General features: G+C 42.1%; 1 protein-coding gene across 4 annotated transcripts in view; it reads left to right on the top strand.

Moving 5' to 3' along the window:
* Nucleotides 1-19,350, top strand: part of LOC130906086 (forkhead box protein J3-like) — a 142,651-nt gene that overhangs the window by 79,707 nt on the left and 43,594 nt on the right. For all 4 annotated transcript variants that reach the window (XM_057820031.1, XM_057820024.1, XM_057820017.1 and 1 more), the window contains exons 3-4: nucleotides 2,431-2,505; nucleotides 3,702-3,785. In XM_057820031.1, coding sequence (XP_057676014.1) covers nucleotides 2,431-2,505; nucleotides 3,702-3,785 — 159 coding nt within the window. The remainder of the gene's footprint in view (nucleotides 1-2,430; nucleotides 2,506-3,701; nucleotides 3,786-19,350) is intronic.

Here is a 19,350-nt window from a genome sequence, read left to right on the forward strand (position 1 = left end):
TTTCTTTGGTGATGTTACAACAATAATAACTGCCACCTTATAAAGACTGGCGAACGGAGGACGACCGCCGAGATAGACTGTCTACGGCTGTATTGTTGAGCCATATCACGGATGCGCACACCACGCTCATATTTTTCTATCATATCCATCTTCATGTCGATGGTAAGCATCACCATTTTACTTTTCACCAACTGCACTAACATTGTTGGAATACATGTTGATTTCTCTCAAAAGAAAATCGTCGTATTTAGAGCATGTCGTCGGATGTAGAAACAAATGGCGTCGGATGTCGAAAAGCTCGTGTGCCAAAGCGATCGTATGTCAAGGTACCACTGTATTTGACATAATATCAAACACATAGCTTACTCACTTCCTTGTCCGGACAATGGTCCCTCGATTGTCGGACTTGTTTAGCCCATTCTTCGCAGTGAACAGGATCTTTTTGAAACCCAAAAAGGCTCACACCACTCTCCCTGGTGTAGCAACAAAAGCCTCCATAAAATTGGGCTGGCATAATGCAAAAAATAAACAAACTGATCCGCAAAATCAGATGAGTCCACAGTCCTTCTCATACAACAGTATGGCTGTATAGTGAAGATGATGTCACTCATTGACGTATTATCCGCCGCCTTCTTGGTGTTATACTTGGTGTAATACTTATATAGCGCTTTTCCACCTTTCAAGGCGCTCAAAGCGCTTTACACTATCTCACTATTCACCTACTGGTGACGCAGCACCAGGAGCAACATGGGGTTCAGTATCTTGCTCAAGGATACTTAGGCAAGTTCATCAGGGCGAAGAATCGAACCCACAACCTCTGGGTTGGGGGACAACTACTCTACCACTGAGCCACGCCACCCTTCTTCAATCCGAGGCTGTGGCCGGAAGTCTCTCATTTTTGTAGCGCGGGATTAAAAAAAATATATATATATGTATATCACTTCTGCACACATCCAAGTGGTCCATTTCATTCTGGAGCACAAAATATCGCGTGTAATATTAAATAAACATGCTTTCTTGTGTCACAGACACTTTATTGAAATAGTAGTTACGAAGTCACGGTCATTGTGATGGTACACACCTCATGTTGTCAGTCTTGATTTTGCTTGTACAGTGTATCACAAAAGTGAGTACACCCCTTGCATTTCTGCAGATATTTAAGTATATCTTTTCACGGGAGAACACTGACAAAATGACACTTTGACACAATGAAAAGTAGTCTGTGTGCAGCTTATGTAATAGAGTTCAGACAGGAGTGCTGTAGGCATTGCTGCAAAGATTGAAGAGGTGGGGGGTCAGCCTGTTAGTGCTCAGACCATACGCCGTACTCTACATCAAATTGTTCTTCATGGCTGACACCCCAGGAGGAAGCCTCTCCTGAAGACGGTACACAAGAAAGCCCGCAAACAGTTTGCTGAAAACATGTCAACAAAGCACATGGATTACTGGGACCGTGTCCTATGGTCTGATGAGACGAAGATTAATTTGTTTGGTTCCGATGATCTCAAGCATGTGTGGCGGCGACCAGGTGAGGAGTACAAAGATAAGTGTGTTATGCCTACAGTCAAGCATGGTAGTGGGAATGAACCCCCCCCCCCCCACCACCACCACCACTTCAATCTCTGCAGCAATGCTGACAGCACTCCTGTAACAAGTCACATGACATTTTGGAGGGAAAATGACATGCAGTACTCAATTTAGACATTTGGGGATGTAGGTAGTTCCCATGCGGTGTACTCTTGTTGCCAGGGTTTAGATATTAATGGCTATATTTTGAGTTATTTTGAGGGGAAAATAAATTAACTCTTTTATAGTTTTATATAAGCTGCACACAGACTACTTTTCATTGTGTCAAAGTGTCATTTTGTCAGCGTTGTACCATGAAAAGATATACTTAAATATCTGCAGAAATGCGATTTTCACTTTTGTGATACACTGTAAATGGTTGTCTGTCTCTATGAAATTTCTGGTTTAGCTTGCCTTACTTCTAATCTCGGACAAGATTAGCCTATACCTTCCTCACAACCATAAACCAGGATGCTTTCTACCGTCTAACCTCACTGATGCTTGTCTCTCTATTTGAGGACCTCACACAAAAGACAGTGATGATTCAATGTTAAATATCTTTCATCCATTTTGTTCGAGTAGTGTCATGCAAAAATCATATATTGATGTTGACGATATTGACCAACCTCCAAATAACATGAAAATCACTTCCTAAAAATCACTGTGAGGTTAAAGTACGATGTCAAAATATTGCATGGTTTTGAATAGGTAACAGAATTCTAAGGAAAGGACTGCAAATACAGTGAATGTAGTATTTCTTTTGAGGAAGTGCAAATGTGTTGATTACAGTATAAACCCCCAACCCTGCTATTGGGTCACTTCTTTTCACAGCATTCCCTTCCTTCTCTCCCTCTCTCTATGCAGAATTCAATACGACATAACCTGTCCTTGAACAAGTGTTTTCTGAAAGTGCCTCGCTCCAAAGACGACCCTGGCAAAGTAAGTCAATCTCCCACTTGGTTGCCATTACTTTTCACATGTTTAGTCGCCCTCGTGCCACATCAGGGTTTGTGCCATGCTGCTGGGATTTTGGGGCCATTGAAAAATGGATTAAGGAGGAAGAAGGCTTAAATAATTCAGAATGAATCCTTGAGTTTGAGTGGAAGTCTACAAAGATACAAAGCAAGCAGCTCCCCCTTGATTAGCCTGGTTCAGACCTGACCGGCACCTTAATTCATACCTCGGATCGAAGTGGTCAATATCTCAACACGGTGGTAGAGAACTTGAATGTAACATGGGCTGTTTGAAGCCATTGAGGGAGGCAAGAAGCTAAATCATGCATGTGCTTACGTTAATTGGCTGTGTACTGTTCAGTGATGTGGGACTGAGAGACAGAGGAGGAGGAGTGAGAGGAGGCAGTGAAGAAGGGGGATCTGTGTGTGTATATGGGAGTGTGTTGAGGGGGGGTTGTATGTGTGTGTGTGTGTGTGTGTGTGTACACGGCCTGGATGAGCCGCCTGAAATTCCTTGTCTGCTGCCTTGGACCTCTGTGGGAGTCAAGGAGAGAAAATTAAAGTGGGATACCGGGAGGAAATCAAGGTGCAAATTGATTTACTCCTCGTGCTCATTGTTTATTTGGGCTATATTGCTATGCCACTGCTGGAAAAGCGATTGCGGATGGGAAAGAACACCCTTGTTGTGAGTTTGAACCCCCGACCCTCATAAGAATTGTACAGCAAACACAGCTGGTAATAAAGGTATCATGTTTAATTAAGTGCCATGTTTGTGATTGACTTGTGACCAGTCCAGTGTGTCATCTGTCAGCACGGATAGATAACTATATAGATGTAAAATAGAATATAGATGTTTAATGACATAAATCTCTTGAAAACTACCTATTTAAAATTAAATGATTCACTCTTGGAAATTATGAAAGTAAAAAAATCCAACGGCGATTTCACAATAATCATAAAATGTTACATGTTACATCACCGTTATTTTAAAACAACATTCAATGAACACAGATAATCCCCCTACACACACACACGCACGCACGCACGCACACACACACACACACTTATCTCCCAGTATATAAGTGGGCAAATTGGTGAGGCAAACACCCAATTCATTGCCATGTTCAAATTGAACTGCTGCCATTAAATGTAACTGTTTGCTTTATTGGTGTTCTCTCACAGGGTTCCTACTGGGCCATAGACACTAACCCTAAAGATGATGCTGCACCCAGCAGGCCAAAAAAGAGGCCACGCTCTGGGGAAAGGGTAAGCTGTATTTCCACTTGTCTATTGGTAAATACATTGTCGTAGGTTGGTCTTGTAAAGAATTCATTCCTTCACTTCATAAATACTTTAATAACTGTGCTGTGTATCAAAACTGCTTCATACTGCAGGTGCGTTTAACGGTTAAGGTCACTGTGACCTCCATATGCATTACTTTTCTCATGAAGGTGTTATCTATAGAAACCTGAGGAGCTGAATTCCATTACATTTGAAACAAGTTTTCACCTCAAAGTAATTTGGTCCCTGGACACCCCCCCCAGTTTATGTTAAACAGCGGGAGGATGCTTTTATTTTTTATTTTTTTTGCAATTGAATCACTTTATTAGTCCCTGAGAGGGATATTCAATTTTTTAGCTGTTTTGCATAAACATGAACACGCTACACGCACACAGTCCAGAAAAACAAAGTATGATATCTATAAAAAGGGTAGGAAAAGGCTGGATTTTACAATGTGGCAATGTATCTGATGTGTAGATACAATATTTTATTTTGAGGTAGTTCCGGGGTAGTTTTGTATTCCTTTTTTTCGGCATAAGTGTTTTTAATTTGAATGTTCACAACAAAGCTGGAGTTGCTTTGCTTGATTTGAGTGACATTGATAACCTCACCTATACCATAAGTCTTATCTAAAGCCAGTGAAGGAGCTTTATAAACAATTCTACCTTTATACAAGCCATAAATGCTATTTTTTTTTATTGACACAGTTGGGGGTATTCATTGAGCAATATTTATTGTTCTGGTTGTAGTTTACTTTCTAATACAGGTAGTCCCCGGGTTACAAACGAGTTCCGTTCCTACGCTGGCGACGTAACCCGATTTCCTGCGTAAATCGGACTTAACCCTTTAAACACCCCAAAATAATACTAAATCTAAAAAATAATGATCCAAAAACATGTATTATATATCATTGTGCTGTCCTCACCAAGTTGTTGGAGCTAAGTCATAGCTAGCAGTGTTGGGCACCTTACTTTAAAAAAGTAATTAGTTATAGTTACTCACTACTTCTTCCAAAAAGTAACTGAGTTACTAACTGAATTACTCTATAGTAAAAGTAACTAGTTATCAGGGAAAGTAATTATTTCCGTTACCTTAAAAAGAAGTTGTTGTATGTCAAAGAATTTGAAATTTTCTGAGCAGTATTCGAGTCAGTTGAATAGAGAAGAACAGGCAGGTAGTTGTGTTATAGAACCTTGTAATATTTATTGCACCTCACCAGCAACAGATTTATCCTACACTTGAAGTGCAACAAAAATAAACAGTAAATAATATAATAAATTAACAATCAGGAGTAAACAATATAAAGTGAGTTTAATCAATTAACTCTAACTTTCACAACCTGAGACAACTGGTCAAGTAGACATAGCCTACTGTACTTCAAGTATTTTGACTTGAAATAGTGTTTATATCTCCACCTCGTAAAGGACAAATTTTCCTCTGAATGCTCTGCCATCATAACCCTCTGCATCTGTTTAGCGTGTTTGTGTTTGCCGCACACGCTGTTGCGGTTTGTGTGTGAAAACACCGGCTCTGATTGGCTTACCATGACACATGACTCTAACCCTCAGCCAATCACAATCACTTCCATCACATCTATCCAGGTGGTGCATTCAGGTAGCCTCATCCCCCTACTCCTCCTGTCATCCTCAAAGCGTCTGCCGTCCTCAAGATGGAAGCAGCATTCTTGCTGGCTGACAGTGGGGGATGGGAACGAGGCTAGCATTCAGGTGTAGTAAACACAGAAACGTTAGCAAGCTTTGGAAAGCATTGTCTAATTGAATGAGCAGGGACAAATAGCCTGGAGTCATAGGAAGTACGTGCTGTAATATTCTGATACAGAATTATCCGAGGCACCCTAAAGTGCAGACGGCGCCAATATTGTTTTGCTCACATTGATGCGGGAGTAAGTTAGAGACACGGTCTGTTGAGAGCCGTACATTTGTGTTAATGTTGAAGTTATATGTGCTATTAAAGAAACAGAGTGCCAGCACGTCCTGTGTGGTATATCTTTGCGAAGAAAAAGCACAAAACAAAACACACGCGCTATTCTCGAACCTGAACGCACCCCTCTTCAATTTATTCAGCGTAAGTAATGCACCGCTTTTGACCGTCAGTAATGGTAACGGCGAAAAAAAATAATTAGTTAGATTACCCCGTTACTGAAAAAAATAATGCCGTTATGTAACGGCGTTATTTATAACGGCGTTATTCCCAACACAGCTAGCTAGACAGCAAACTAAGCTCAGAAATGACAGGCTGCCCCCCGGCCGGCGGGGTCGTCAGCGGGGCCTCTTGGGGCCCGCGGGGCCTAGGGTGAGGCTTGCTGTCCCTTGCCAGTGGGGTGGACGCCCCCTGGTCGCCGGCGCTTGGTGTGGCGCCTGCTCGGGGTGCGGGGTGGGTGCTCGGTGGGTGGGAGGGGGGTGGGCGGTCGCGGAGGTGCCGTGGGTGGTCTGGGGCGGGGATTGATCGGGGCCCTGACGCTTCTTCCGCCCTGGGGCCGGTGGTTCTGGTGGACGGGGCCACGCCCGCGGGAGCCTGCCTCTTAACTCACGCACTTCTCACTTCGGCACTGTAAATATTTTTCACCCTGGCACTTACATGCTCATACATTTCTCCGGGGAGAGCTGGGACGGGGCTTTACAGTCCCAGCCCGACTCCCCCCTGTTTTTAATGCACCACACACCAAGGTTGTGGGATGGTTGGGACCTGTTGGGGGGGGCTCACGGCTGCCTCCTCACCACAGGCCCCGCCATCCCTGCACCTTTTTTAAATGCACCACACACATCATACTCCACAGGAGAGCTCCGGCAAAGGGCGGTGGGACGGGCGGCTGGGCAGAAACTCCATGCTGCGGTCCCACTGCCCCAAGCCAAACTCTCCTATTTTAATGCATACATTGCACTACCCTCCCCTCACACCCCCATCACGGTGCTGGGTGATGGCTGCCAGTCGGGAACCTGGCAGCCACAGTAATAGGGTGGTAGGTGGGTCCCACACTTTTTCTATATGGCGTGGCTCCCGGGGTGTGGCCTCCCCTCTGCCTCGGCTGCCGGCTGCGGGAGTGGGTTGGGGGGTCGGATCTCCGATCTTGCATCGCCCCGTGGCAGTTCCTGGGCGTTCTCCTGCCTCCGCCTTCCCCTCTCTTCTCTGGCTGGGCATCCGCCCTGCGCTCCGTCGCGGGTCGCTGGCTGGGCGCCGGTGTATCAGCGGGGTGTCGCCTGCACCGGCGGGGGACCCTGCCTTGCCTGGGGCTTGGTTGACCGCTGGGGGTCCCGTGGCGTGCCGTGCCGGTTGGGGGGCTGTGACTGTGGCTCGTGGCCCGGGTGGGCGGGCGGGGGTGGGTGTAGGCGTGGGGTTGGTGATGCGTCCCCTCCTGCCATCCCTGAAGGCCGGTTGATGGGCGCGCGGGTGGCCCAGGGGACCACCCTGGGTCCCGGGGGGGGGACGATGGCTCCTTTGCTGGGCGGCGGGAGGAGGGATGGGCTGCGCATGGCCCCCCCCACCCCCCCGCCCGCCCTCCCTCCCCGGGCTGGCTGGGTGGGGGCCGTAGCCCTGGGTTGGCGCCCGCGTGGTTTCTACGCCCGTCTGCGTGGCTGTCGCGCGCCCGGTGGGGCTTGCGTGCTGCTGGATGTGGTAGGGCATGCTCGGGTTAGGGGTTCCGGTGCCGGGATTGGCGATGCGGCGGCGTAGGGTTGGTCGCCAACAGGCTTACACTCATAAGAGATTCACACGATTACTGGGTTCTAGATCACAGAACTGATTTGTGTACACTCTACCCCTTTCAATCACTTAGCTTATAGTCTTATAGACACCCCCACCCCCATTCTCCTCTTTCACTGGCCAATAGGCCCCCACATGGTGTAAACCGGAAATACATCTCGCTGACGATAGCACCAGCATATTAGTAACTAGTTCAGATGTTCAATGTATTTCTTGTTGTTGTTTGTGTATGTGTTTCTTTTCTTTCTTCTCTTGTATTTCTTTTCTTCTGTCCCCCCATAATCCCTTCCTGTTCGCTGCTTTGTCATAATAAAAAGGTATTTTGAATGATCACAATGGGAGTATGTCAGACTCTCAATGTGAAACATTAAAACTGTTCAGAATCCGGGCACTTAGACTTCCATTCTCTTTGTCAAACAGCTGAACAGGACAGGTTTAAAAAAAAAAAAAAAAAAAAAAAAAAAAAAAAAAAGAAATGACAGTTAGACGTATTTGTGGTTTGCTGACTTTATTCAGTTGTTCATGACACCAATACTTGCACAATAAAACTGAAAAAAAAAATCATCTTCAATAACAGCAATTCAAATTTGCGTTTTTAACTAGCTGATCATACAGCAATAACAATCAACACAAACGATTAGCATGTATCATTTCGCATTCGCACATCATCAAAAACATCACATCAACTTGCCCAAAGTATTTGACCACAATCGAAAATGCACAATAAACATTCCAAAAGGTGTTATATACAGGTGGTGCCTCTGTGGATGCTTCACAAGCAACAGATGTGCGTGCAGGCTTGTAGCTCTTTCCCCTGCCTCTTTGTGGGAGCGAATGGCTCCTCCTAGTGTGTGTGAGTGCTCTCTTCTTCATGTGCGCAAATACGTTCTTCTTCATTGTACATGCGCTCTTCTTCGTGCGCGCAAATATGGTCTTCTTCGTGTGTGCATGCGGTTTTACTTGCGTGCGGAAGTACTACCTGCTCAATGCATTAATGAAAAATAAAAACAATGACTGGAGACTCTGGTGTTTGAAAGTCGAAATCACGTAAGTCGGGTACGTTATAACCCGGGGACTTCCTATATTATAATTCTCATGGAACACACAAGAGATATCAAAATATTAGAAGCAGCCTTCAACAATCTCAGTAACGCAATGCCGTTGTCTGATCCAAACCGCAACCCTAAAAATGGTGAACATAAAGTATTCATCCTCTAACTATTATTGTTACTAGAGCTGGGAATCTTTGGGCACCTAACGATTCGATGACGATTCAGAGGCTCCGATTCGATTATGAAACGATTATTGATGTACCCCCTCCTTTTTTTTTTTTTTCCAAAATTGTTCAAAAATACTCTCAGGCTAAACCGAACTACTATTTCAGTATCAAGTTAACATATAACAGTAAACAAATATACAAAAATAACAGTAAATAAAAAACTCCAGTCCCCATTCGGTATCAGCAGCTTTAAACTACATTCAATTAATTTAATGTTGTGAATCAACCGTTAAAGTTGTTAAAATTGCTCCCGTTATTTGTTAATTTCCCTTTTGTCTACTTTCGACATGTGAAAGTTTTAAAACTATTTTAAAGATAGATTCAAGTCAATATTTTACCGATTTAGGAGTATTTTAGATAAAAAGTTAATTAGGTTCGCTTGGAAGGTTCGCTACAAAAGCCTTGCAGGGAAGTGTACTGCTTTTAGATGGCGGCCGTTTACTAACGCCAGCATCTAGCTTTCTGTAGCTGTGCTGCTAACGCTACCGAATCTATATTGCATCTAGTCCTATATAAATGATATCTACCATAACATGTGGATGTACTTTGTAGCAGCTATCGGCGGCAGTCAGGTATGTTGTTGTGTTTTTTTTTATCTCGTGGCATGAGTTGAGCTAGAGCCGTGAGTTGAGCATTGGCATTACCCGAGGGGCCGGGTAATGAGAAGCATGATGTTTAGCTATTCTCGCTCCGTTCCTCATTGCGTCCGGAAGACCGCGCGGCTCGCTGAGTGTGCTTTACTTCCGCTTTACTTGGCATATTTCAATAATCGGAATTTGGATGTTTGTGAATCGTTCTCGAATCTTCCACGGCCGAATCGCGAATAATCTAAGAATCGGAAATTTTGCACACCTCTAATTGTCACTATTATGACTTTTTATAAATAAAGCTATCATATGAAATGCTTTTAGAGTGTGCATGCATGTAGTCAGAATTTTGTGGCAGTTTTGTATTTATGACTATACTGCAGTTCCTCTAGCAAGTGTGACATCTTATATGCACACCTTACGGTTTGCTGCTTGCTATTTTGTTTCATATCAAGCAGGGTTGACCCAGATGTAAGTGTGTGCTAATTGCAGGCTGGTAGACTTGTTCCGTGCTCAAGATCCCACAGATAACAGCAGGTACACGCGTCTGAGTAGATGCAAAGGGGAATTAAAATGGGTTTTCGGGAACTTGATTGACAGCAGCCGAGGCTATAAATATATGTAACCCTACATCAACCCAGCAGACTGCGTCTGGTTGAGTCGTGAACCTCAAAATGTGAATACAAAGAGAGTAGCGTGAGCTCTCTATTTCAGCTGTCACCTCGCTCTTTGGGTAAACTCTGAATATTGTACTTTTATGGATGATCAGCATGCTCCTAAACGTGCATAAAGATTCAATTTGCCTTACTCAATTTAACATGTTATCAATATTCCTTTTTGACCACTTTTACAGAACTGTGATCAGTAGTTGATCATAGTATTAGGTGGCCCAGTGAGGTGGTTGGGGTTTAGGGTTTGGAATGGTATATTGGTACTGGTGGTGTCGGATGATGGTCTTTCACAGAGGGGGAAGCTCAATTTCGGCCTACATCGTAAAATGTGTCCATTTATTTATACATAACTCTACCTTCTGTTCCTTTTCAAGAAAATTATGTGTTCCATTAACGAGGCGTTGTTTCCAGGGATTTGACTAGTGTCTTCTCAATGGCCAGCTGGCCTAGGCTGCTTAACCAGCCTTGGCCCATGCTGTTGCGGGTGGTGGACTTGAGGCCGCTTTAAAAAGAAGCTCTTCTCTATACCTGCAAAATTCTCCAGCAGATGTTTCCACTACAATTTCACTGATTCTCTCATTTCTCTGTCAATCAAAAAGGGATTCAGTCTCAGACAGATCATCCAGTCACCATGCAAAGAAACTGAGCGTCCGGGCCAGCTGAGCCCCACCCATGGCCCAATAGACCCCTAGAGACACTGGACGTCCGATGGGTGGGACAAGCGCAGCATTTATCCAATTACTCACTCGTTTCACTGCAGTGGAAAAACTCACTCTCAACTCTTTAGACGCTCAGCATCCACACTGTTTAAAGCACTTTGAAGCTGCACGAATGAATGAAAAGAAAGCCACGTCGTAATCAGTGATAAGAAGCTGATTCTGAACAAATGTTGAGCGCTTTGTAGCCCGGAGTCAGTGACATGTACACACAAGAATATACATTTGATCATTAATTTGGTTTGACATTTTAGGGGACGCTAAGCTTCACTTGCAGTCTTAGAGCAATCGCCTCTGGGTACTAGGAATGCACCTAAACCGAAAATGCCAAAAACCAGAAAAAAAAAAAAAAAACTATAGTTCTTAATTTATTTATGGTTGAAAGTTAAATTCTGTGACTGAATTGTTTTGTGCACTTTTCCAAATTGGTTCAAATGAATGTGAGTTCCCTTCTTGCCCTAGACTGCAAGAAACTGCATGCCCGCCCAGAGTGCTCACTTGCTGGCCAATAAATTGTATAAAGCAAGTTTAGGTTAAAAAAACAAAACAAAACAAAAAAAACTAGAAAAAACAAAAACAGTAGGCAGGTAGCAAGACCTTGACTACGTGCCAGAGGCGAAAGTATTGCAAGGCCACACCCCCCAAAAGGGCAATATATATACATATACTGTATATATATATATATATTTAAATATATAAATATTAAATATATATTATATTATATAATATATATTAAATATAGTATATTTTTTCAATATTTTTGCAACTTAAAGTGTGTACCGTTTAAAGCCAAAACACTGCGGGAAAACTATTATTTCTTAAAAAAAAAAAAAAAAAAGTAGCAAATGATCCTTATAGCGCTGCATTGCGTTTTGTATAGTAACACAAGCACATTCAGATAATTTTCTGAAACAAACAGCCATAGAATTCTCAACCCTGTTGCTTCTTAGGCTTCAAGACTACTTAATGATGCCATACAGCAAATGAACCACCATGAAGCTTTGTACCAATTCACTGCAAAGCTTTATCGCTTCAGCAAGTTTCATCTGGCCATCTGCTCAATGTAATCTCTCACTTCCCTCTGGAGAGCTAGACAACCTCTGCTGCCACCTACTGTCAACACTGTTGTCGTACAACATATTGCTATCGTGCCTCATTCCTCCCAGCATGCAATGCAGCGCTACAGAGCTAACTGAAGTAGAAAGCTCATGTTCTCTGCTAATTGTTTCTTCTGTTACTGAAACAAGAAGCACACTTTTAGTCAAGTTTTGGGCAAATATTTTCATCAGAATTTTCTGTACATCAGTGATTGGTACGTTTGTCTGACTTTAATGCAGACGAAGTGGTCACTTCCAACTCACCGAGACAGTACATGTGAGAGTGAATCCTGTGACCCATTCTGGGTGTGATCCTCGTCTCACCTGAATTCAGCTTGAAGGATGGGTGTCATGAACAGAGAAACAGTCACGCTCTTAAAAAACTACATTGTCACACCTTTGGAGCCATAAGCACTTGACATTGTTACTCATTAATGACCTCGTTGTCTGCCAAAAAGTTTTAAGTCACTTCTGTCAAAGCATTAAATGATAAATGGACAAAGGCTTGTATAGTGCCTTTCCACCATCAAGGCACTCAAAGCGCTGAGCAAAGCATTAATACATGATATAGTATGAACATTTTGTAGTAAGCATCGCTATTGTCAGCTGCCTGTTGATGGTAGTGGAGGTTACAGGCAGGAAGACGCCGCGAATGAGCAAAACCTTTTAAGCCTGATCTGACGCTAGACATGAATGGTTGCAGTGGTGAAAAAGTACACGAAACAAAACTCCACACTACTCTGTGACTGGAGTCTGTGGTAAAGCGCGATATAAATGAAACTTTAATCAGCCTGAAGAAAGTACTGCAAGTCTTCATTGAGTAATTGTCTTCAGTGATATGACGCCACTTGAAATGATGTCTGGAGTGAATTTTCCATTCCAAACAATTTCCCGGACAGACTGTTACATATTACCAAAGTTAGGGCAAGAAGATTGTGAAGTACACGGTTGTCTGTGATTGACACCTAAGTTTTTATATAATATTCTTAACAGTGGTTTTAACCCATATTAGGGAATTCATTTAACTCACTGGCTGCAATTGATGGTGCTACATATACAATCCATTTGGACAGTCTACTCTAGGGCTTCAAAGTAACATTTTTTTTACTAGGAGCACAGTGGCCCCTTGCTTGAAATTTTAGGAGCGCAAGCAAAAGATTCAGGGGTGCACATTGTAACAAGGGTGCACATTGTAAATCGACATGCAAAGTTGCAAGGGTTTGGGGGTGGGTACTTGTCACTTGCCACTGCAGTCGCATTGCGCCCTGTGTGTTGGCTTTCAGCTCAACGGCGATGACTTTCGCATATCGCGCCCGGGAGTCAGACTTATTCCCCTCATCGGCCTCCTTTGAAACATTGCTGGCGGGTTTGTTGGAAAGAAAGTAGTTTTGCCATTGTTCGCAAGTGCTGTCGAATTTTCCCGCTACCCAAATTATAACCCGTCCTTCACATAGCCTCACCTCCACCTTCTTTTTCTTCTGTTGTATTTTCCCTTGGCAAACGAGCTTGTTACAATACCGCCAACTAGTGGATTTAACCGTGAAGGAGTTTGTAAGCAAAAAAAACCCGCAATGGTAATGGCCGCGAGTAGATGAAAAAATTACTCATACTGGCTCTAATTCTAGTCACAAAATGTCGCAGTCCTGAGCCCTGCAGTCAAAATGGATTTTAGCACTGCAATGGCACTCAAAGATGAGTACTCACTGCCAGTTTAAATGAATCTATCGTTGTCAGTGTCAGGCAATGAAGTAAATTAGTTCAAATTAATTTTAATTTGATCAAATTTGTTTTTATTAACATTTAATAAAAATATACAGTCATTAATAAAATCAGTACTGTAATGAAAAAAAATAAGGATTACTACTACCATAATTTCCCAAATATAACGCGCACTTTTTTCCCCCAAAATCAACTTGTAAAATCATGATGCGCATTGTAAACGGGTACATGGATGGAGACATAAATATATATATAATATATACAGATTTTTTTTTTTTATTTATTGACACGGCCACGTTGTGTTGAAGAAACGTATGCGGCGACCCGTTGCCGACCATTACGGTACGTGACATCACCATTTTATTTCGGTAATACTTCGCTCTAATCGGCCGAATGATTTCGTCTGTGTTAAATTCTGCTTTTTTCACTCTTCATAAAGCACAGAATTTAGTTTCTTGAGCTCATTTGAGTCAACGTTTATTGCAGCTCCGCAACTCGGACCATAACAAACGTAAGCACACAGACTTCCTGTGTGTGTCCGTCAACTATATCTGTCCCTCGGGAAACTCAAACCCAAATAACAACAGTTCCTATTGCTACTGTCGTGTTGACAGCGATGAGCTCTCACAGATTTCCGACTTACGTTCTCCCTTTCATTTTACCGTATCAATCCATGGAAGAAACATTTATTCATCATGATGAAACGAGCAAGTTATACAGCAGCCTTTAAAAGAAAAGTCACATCTGTTTTGTTTTCTCCTAGATTCTGGTAAGTTGGAGAAGTTGTCAAATCATATTATTACCGTAAATATTGTCAGTTTATGGTAATGTTTTGAACTACCAATGTGCTATGCTTGTGCTGTTTCACCAGTCAGTGAAATGACATTTCTGTATCTGTACACGAGCTCTGTTTTCTTGCTAAAATTAGGGTGCGCGTTATAAACGGGTACAATAATTTCCCCTAGATTTTACAAGTAAATTTGGGGTGCGCATTTTACACGGGTGCGCCTTATATTCGGAAAATTACAGTAAATAAATATAATAGTATAATTAATATTTTAGGTTACACTGTTTTACCAAATGTTAAGATTATGACCTACTTGACATGATGTCCACTTATGTGCCATGTCTTTGAGTTTTATTTCATTCTTTTTTTAAATTGCCAAAAAATGTCTCTTGCTCTAAAAAGGGTTGAGTGATTACTTTAATACAGCAGTTCATAATATTTTTTTTCTCATTTGCTTAAATAAATGTGTAGGGAGGATAAAATAGTATTCGGGATGTTTTACTACATCCGTATCCTATCCAGGCCTGACATAACAAACAATTAGTGGTGCTTTTGGAATGATTGAAAATAAATCCATTGACAGTAGATGCACAGAAGGTGTTACAAGCCACAGCTCAAGAAGTACACAATCAAAAGAACTGTATTCCCGGCATAGTTCTGGTTACAGAAATCTAGTCACTTGATTACTGTCGGTCTGGTGCCTACCCAAATATGTGCGCATGCCAGCACGTGATTTTAGCATGATTAATAGCAACTTGAAAAATGTCCTCAATTTACATGGAGTTCCATGTCTTTTTGCCAAATCCATTTGGTAACAAGCACACACGCACACAAACACTGAGTCATTTCAGTAATGAAAACCATCCGACTCTTTAATCATAGTTCGTCTTTTCATCGTTTGTCTCTGCCGCTGAATCTTGATCATTATCTCTCAGTCTGTCTGTTGGTCTCTGTGTCATTGTGTCTGTGTGTGTCTGGTCCTCTAAACCTGCTTGCTCACAACTCCTGCAGGAGGCATACATGCAGGCTTCAGGCGGGTTCACAATGACAAACTGCACAATCAGAATTTTTGAAGGTAAAAGACAGAGGAAGCATGAAATATGATGGGAAGGGGTGAAAGGAGAGCATCCAGAGAGGAATTAAACGATGAGACGGAGAGGAAAAAGTCACGCTGCAAGGGGAAATGGATAACAAGGAGATGAGGGAGCGGAGGGAGAGTATTCCAGTCTTATGTTCCAGTTAATTACCACACAAGGCCTAAGGCTGCCGTTAGACATATTTTCTTCACCGGGGATTTTTTTTTTTACTTTTAAATTACAAACATTAATTAATTCAGAGGCTTGTCATCTCGTCTTATACGGATGGGCCCTTCGACCCCTTTTCTTACGCCTCGCTTGCACTGCTGGCAGACACTCCGCGGGCTGTCACATGGGCTGAGGCGAGGCAGAAGGGTTTTAAGTGCGTTATCATCAGGAAAGGGAGAAAAAAAGGTTTGCTAAATATGTCTAGCTGCTTCTATGCTTTAAGTCGTCAGCGTGCAGGGCTAAACAGCGGTTGCATGCATGCATTGTCTAGATGTGTAGACTGGCAGTCTACCTGCATCGCTGAGCTTAATCACCCTCTTTATTTGTATCTCTCTGGGCCTGTCTGCCACCACTCAATTATCTATCCTCTCTTCTTCCACTTGCTTCTGCATCCCGTCGCTGTCTGCTTTTGTAACAGCCTCCACCAGGGAGACAGCTTCCTGTTTCTTTGGGAGTTTATCATAAATTAAAGATTGCATTGTTACCAACCAATCCTCTTACTGTAAGCAGTTTGGGATGGCAGCACAGAAAGCAGCCTTGAACCCTAAAAGGAGTCTGGCTAGAAAAAATATATAATCCACCTTTTTCTTTTCTTTTTTTTTTTTTTATCTTCTTCTTTTTTTCATTTTTTTGAGGGACGTCAAATTTGCCCCTTATTGATCTTAGGAGAGTTCCTGGTAGCCTCCATTACTGTTAACCCCTTCTCAGGACACAATGAAATGAACTCCTTCTGAATACATTCAGCTTGCTTGAATAATGCATGAGGATGCATATTAGTGCACGTGATGTGTCCACTTTGTGGGTCGCCTAAGTGTCCGGCAATTTAAATGAAGTGCGCCTCAAAGATTTCACACAGTTGCAGCCGCCGGCGCTATGGTGATTCAAGAGGCTCCCGACGTAATCAGAAATTTGGAGCGTTCAGACATTTCTCATAAGCAAGTCACAATTTATTCTCTCCTTGGTTTATACTCTTGCCCTCCTCTGCATATTTCAAATTAACAAACATCGTATTTGACCAATGGTTTTGCGTTGGCGTCAATGAAAGAAGAAGTCAATACAGGGGCTCATGCAAACGAATGGAACTGAGTGGAATAAAATCTCATAGAAGACTATTACATGTTTAATGCACAGTGATAGCGTCAAGTTCCTACACTTTAAGATTGGGCCTTTATCATGATGAAAGATATGTCCTTGAATACAAAACATTTAGTGGATTTAGAGCTGTCACCAGGCATTTCCATTCAGCTAACAGGTTAGTGCTAGGGTCACTAAGTGTCTCAGAAGAACAAATAATTAATATTTTCTCTCATTTAAAGAAGTAATATCAATTTACTCTTTGATGTACATGATCGGGAATAAATAAAAAAATGTTTAAAATTATGATTTAAGTGCTCCCTCGTTTCTTCTCATGTAGCACACTATATTCTCTTCTTACTTGATTCAGTAAAACAATTTTATTAGTACATTGTGCAAATACAGAAACAGAGTTATCTCAACGGAGCATGGAAGAAGAAAGGGAAAAAGTTTACCAGTTTTTAATTTTTAACTACCGAAGGTTACAACCATTTTAACAGTGTTACTTTAATTAGAGATGTCCCGATCCGATATTTGGATCAGATCGGACGCATATATAAGCAAAAAACATGCGCATCGGTATTGGATCGGAACACGGAAAAATCCGATACAGACTTCCGATCCAGTTTTTTTTTTAAAGTCCGGTCCCGGTTTTCCAGCGCACCTATTTACATAATCCATTCCAGTTTTTGCTTCGGTTTCCCTAAAATCCGGTTCGCATTTTACGGCACACCTTCAACACACTACATTTACGTTACCCTCTCCCAAATTACCGAGAGACTTTATCGGTAAAAATGTCAGCTGTGTGGGATCATTTCACCTTAAAGGACGACAAAGACGAAGAGGCAGAGTGCAACATATGCCACAATAAAGTCAAGCGTAGTAGTAAAGCTGTAAGAAGTTTTAATACAACCAACCTAATCAAGCATTTAGTGAAAAACCACCACAAACAATATGAGGAATATGTTAAGAAAACCGAAGACAAAAAGAAAGGTCCTACGCAACTAACACTGGCAGAAACTTTTGCTGTGCGTGACAAACTGGCACTCGACAGTCCCAAAGCCCAGGGAATAACAAGAGTCATTGCCGAAGAATTCATTCTGGATGACGATCCATTATCTCACGTAAGTAAAGACGCACCATCCAACACTTAGAACCATGGTACAACATGTCCAGCCGTCATTACATCCTTGAGCGATTCGGCCGTGCAAGATTCGAGAACAGTTCACAAACATCCAAATTCCGATTATTGAAATATGTCAAGTAGCGCGGTCTTCAGGACGCAATGAGAAACTGACCGCATTGCGTCCCGAAAGTAAGCATTATGCTTGTCATAGACCAGGGTAATGCCAATGCTCAACTCACGGCTTTAGCTCAACTCATGCCGCTGGATAAAAAACACAAGAATACCTGACTGCTGCTGACAGCCGCTACAAACTACTGTACGTCAACGACGTTTTACTGGAGATAATAGATATCATATGTATATAGAACTAGATGCTACTCGCCGTTAGCAACGTTGAAGTATTGAAAACTAGATGCGTTAGTAAACAGCTGCCATCTTAAAGCAGAAGACTTGCCTAGTAGACTGTTGTGAACCTTCCAAGCGAACCTAATTAACTTTTTATCTAAAATACTCCTAAATCGGCAAAATCTTGACTTGAATCTATCTTAAAAACAGTTTTAAAACTTTCACATGTCGATAGTAGACAGAAGGGAAATTATGGAATATCGGGTGCAATTTTAACAACTTTAACAGTTGATTCGCAAAATTAAATGAATTGAATGTAGTTTAAAGCTGCTGATACAGAATGGGGACTGGAGTATTTTATTTACTGTTTTAAAATGTTAACTTGATACTGAAATAGTCGTTTATTTAAACCTGAGAGGCTTTTTATACAATTTTTGTAACTAATGCACGAAACATTAAAAGCATCTAATAGCTTGGGGGATTTGGGGGATTTTCCACTGAGGTTGTTTGTGTGTTTTGCTTTTTCAAGACAGTGTACAATATTATTTGCACGTTTTACTGACTGGCTATGCCATTTGTGTTTGTTATTTATAATGTTTTGTGTTTGTCACTAAATAAACAGGTCAGTTTCTTGTTACCAACCGTTGTGTGTTATTCAAACTCACCTAATTCAGCTGGTTAGTTGTTATCAAGAGTAATAAAACCTTTTTCAACATGAGTCTGAAAACTAAGTAAGGAGGCTAAATAACTTTAAACTTTAACACATGCTCAGATAGGTCGGTATCGGCCAGTATCTGTATCGGATCGGAAATGCAAAACAATATCGGTATCGGATCGGAAGTGCAAAAACCTGGATCGGGACATCCCTAACTTTACCTAGCTCAAGAAATCGGATATTTTTCCCAGTTTCTCACCATTTAATTCCTGATAAACATTAGTAATAACAATCTTTGCAGTACATGGAGGTGGAGGGCCACAAGCCCGGGTTTGCTTTTGGCTCCAAAATTAATAAATACAGTGGGGAGAACAAGTATTGATACACTGCCCATTTTGCTGGTTTTCCCTCTTGCAAGCGATGTAGAGGTCTGTAATTTGTATCATAAGTTCTCTTCAACTGTGAGGGAC

This window comes from Corythoichthys intestinalis, chromosome 2 (genome assembly GCF_030265065.1).
Source record: "Corythoichthys intestinalis isolate RoL2023-P3 chromosome 2, ASM3026506v1, whole genome shotgun sequence".
NCBI classification, from domain to species: Eukaryota; Metazoa; Chordata; class Actinopteri; order Syngnathiformes; family Syngnathidae; genus Corythoichthys; species Corythoichthys intestinalis.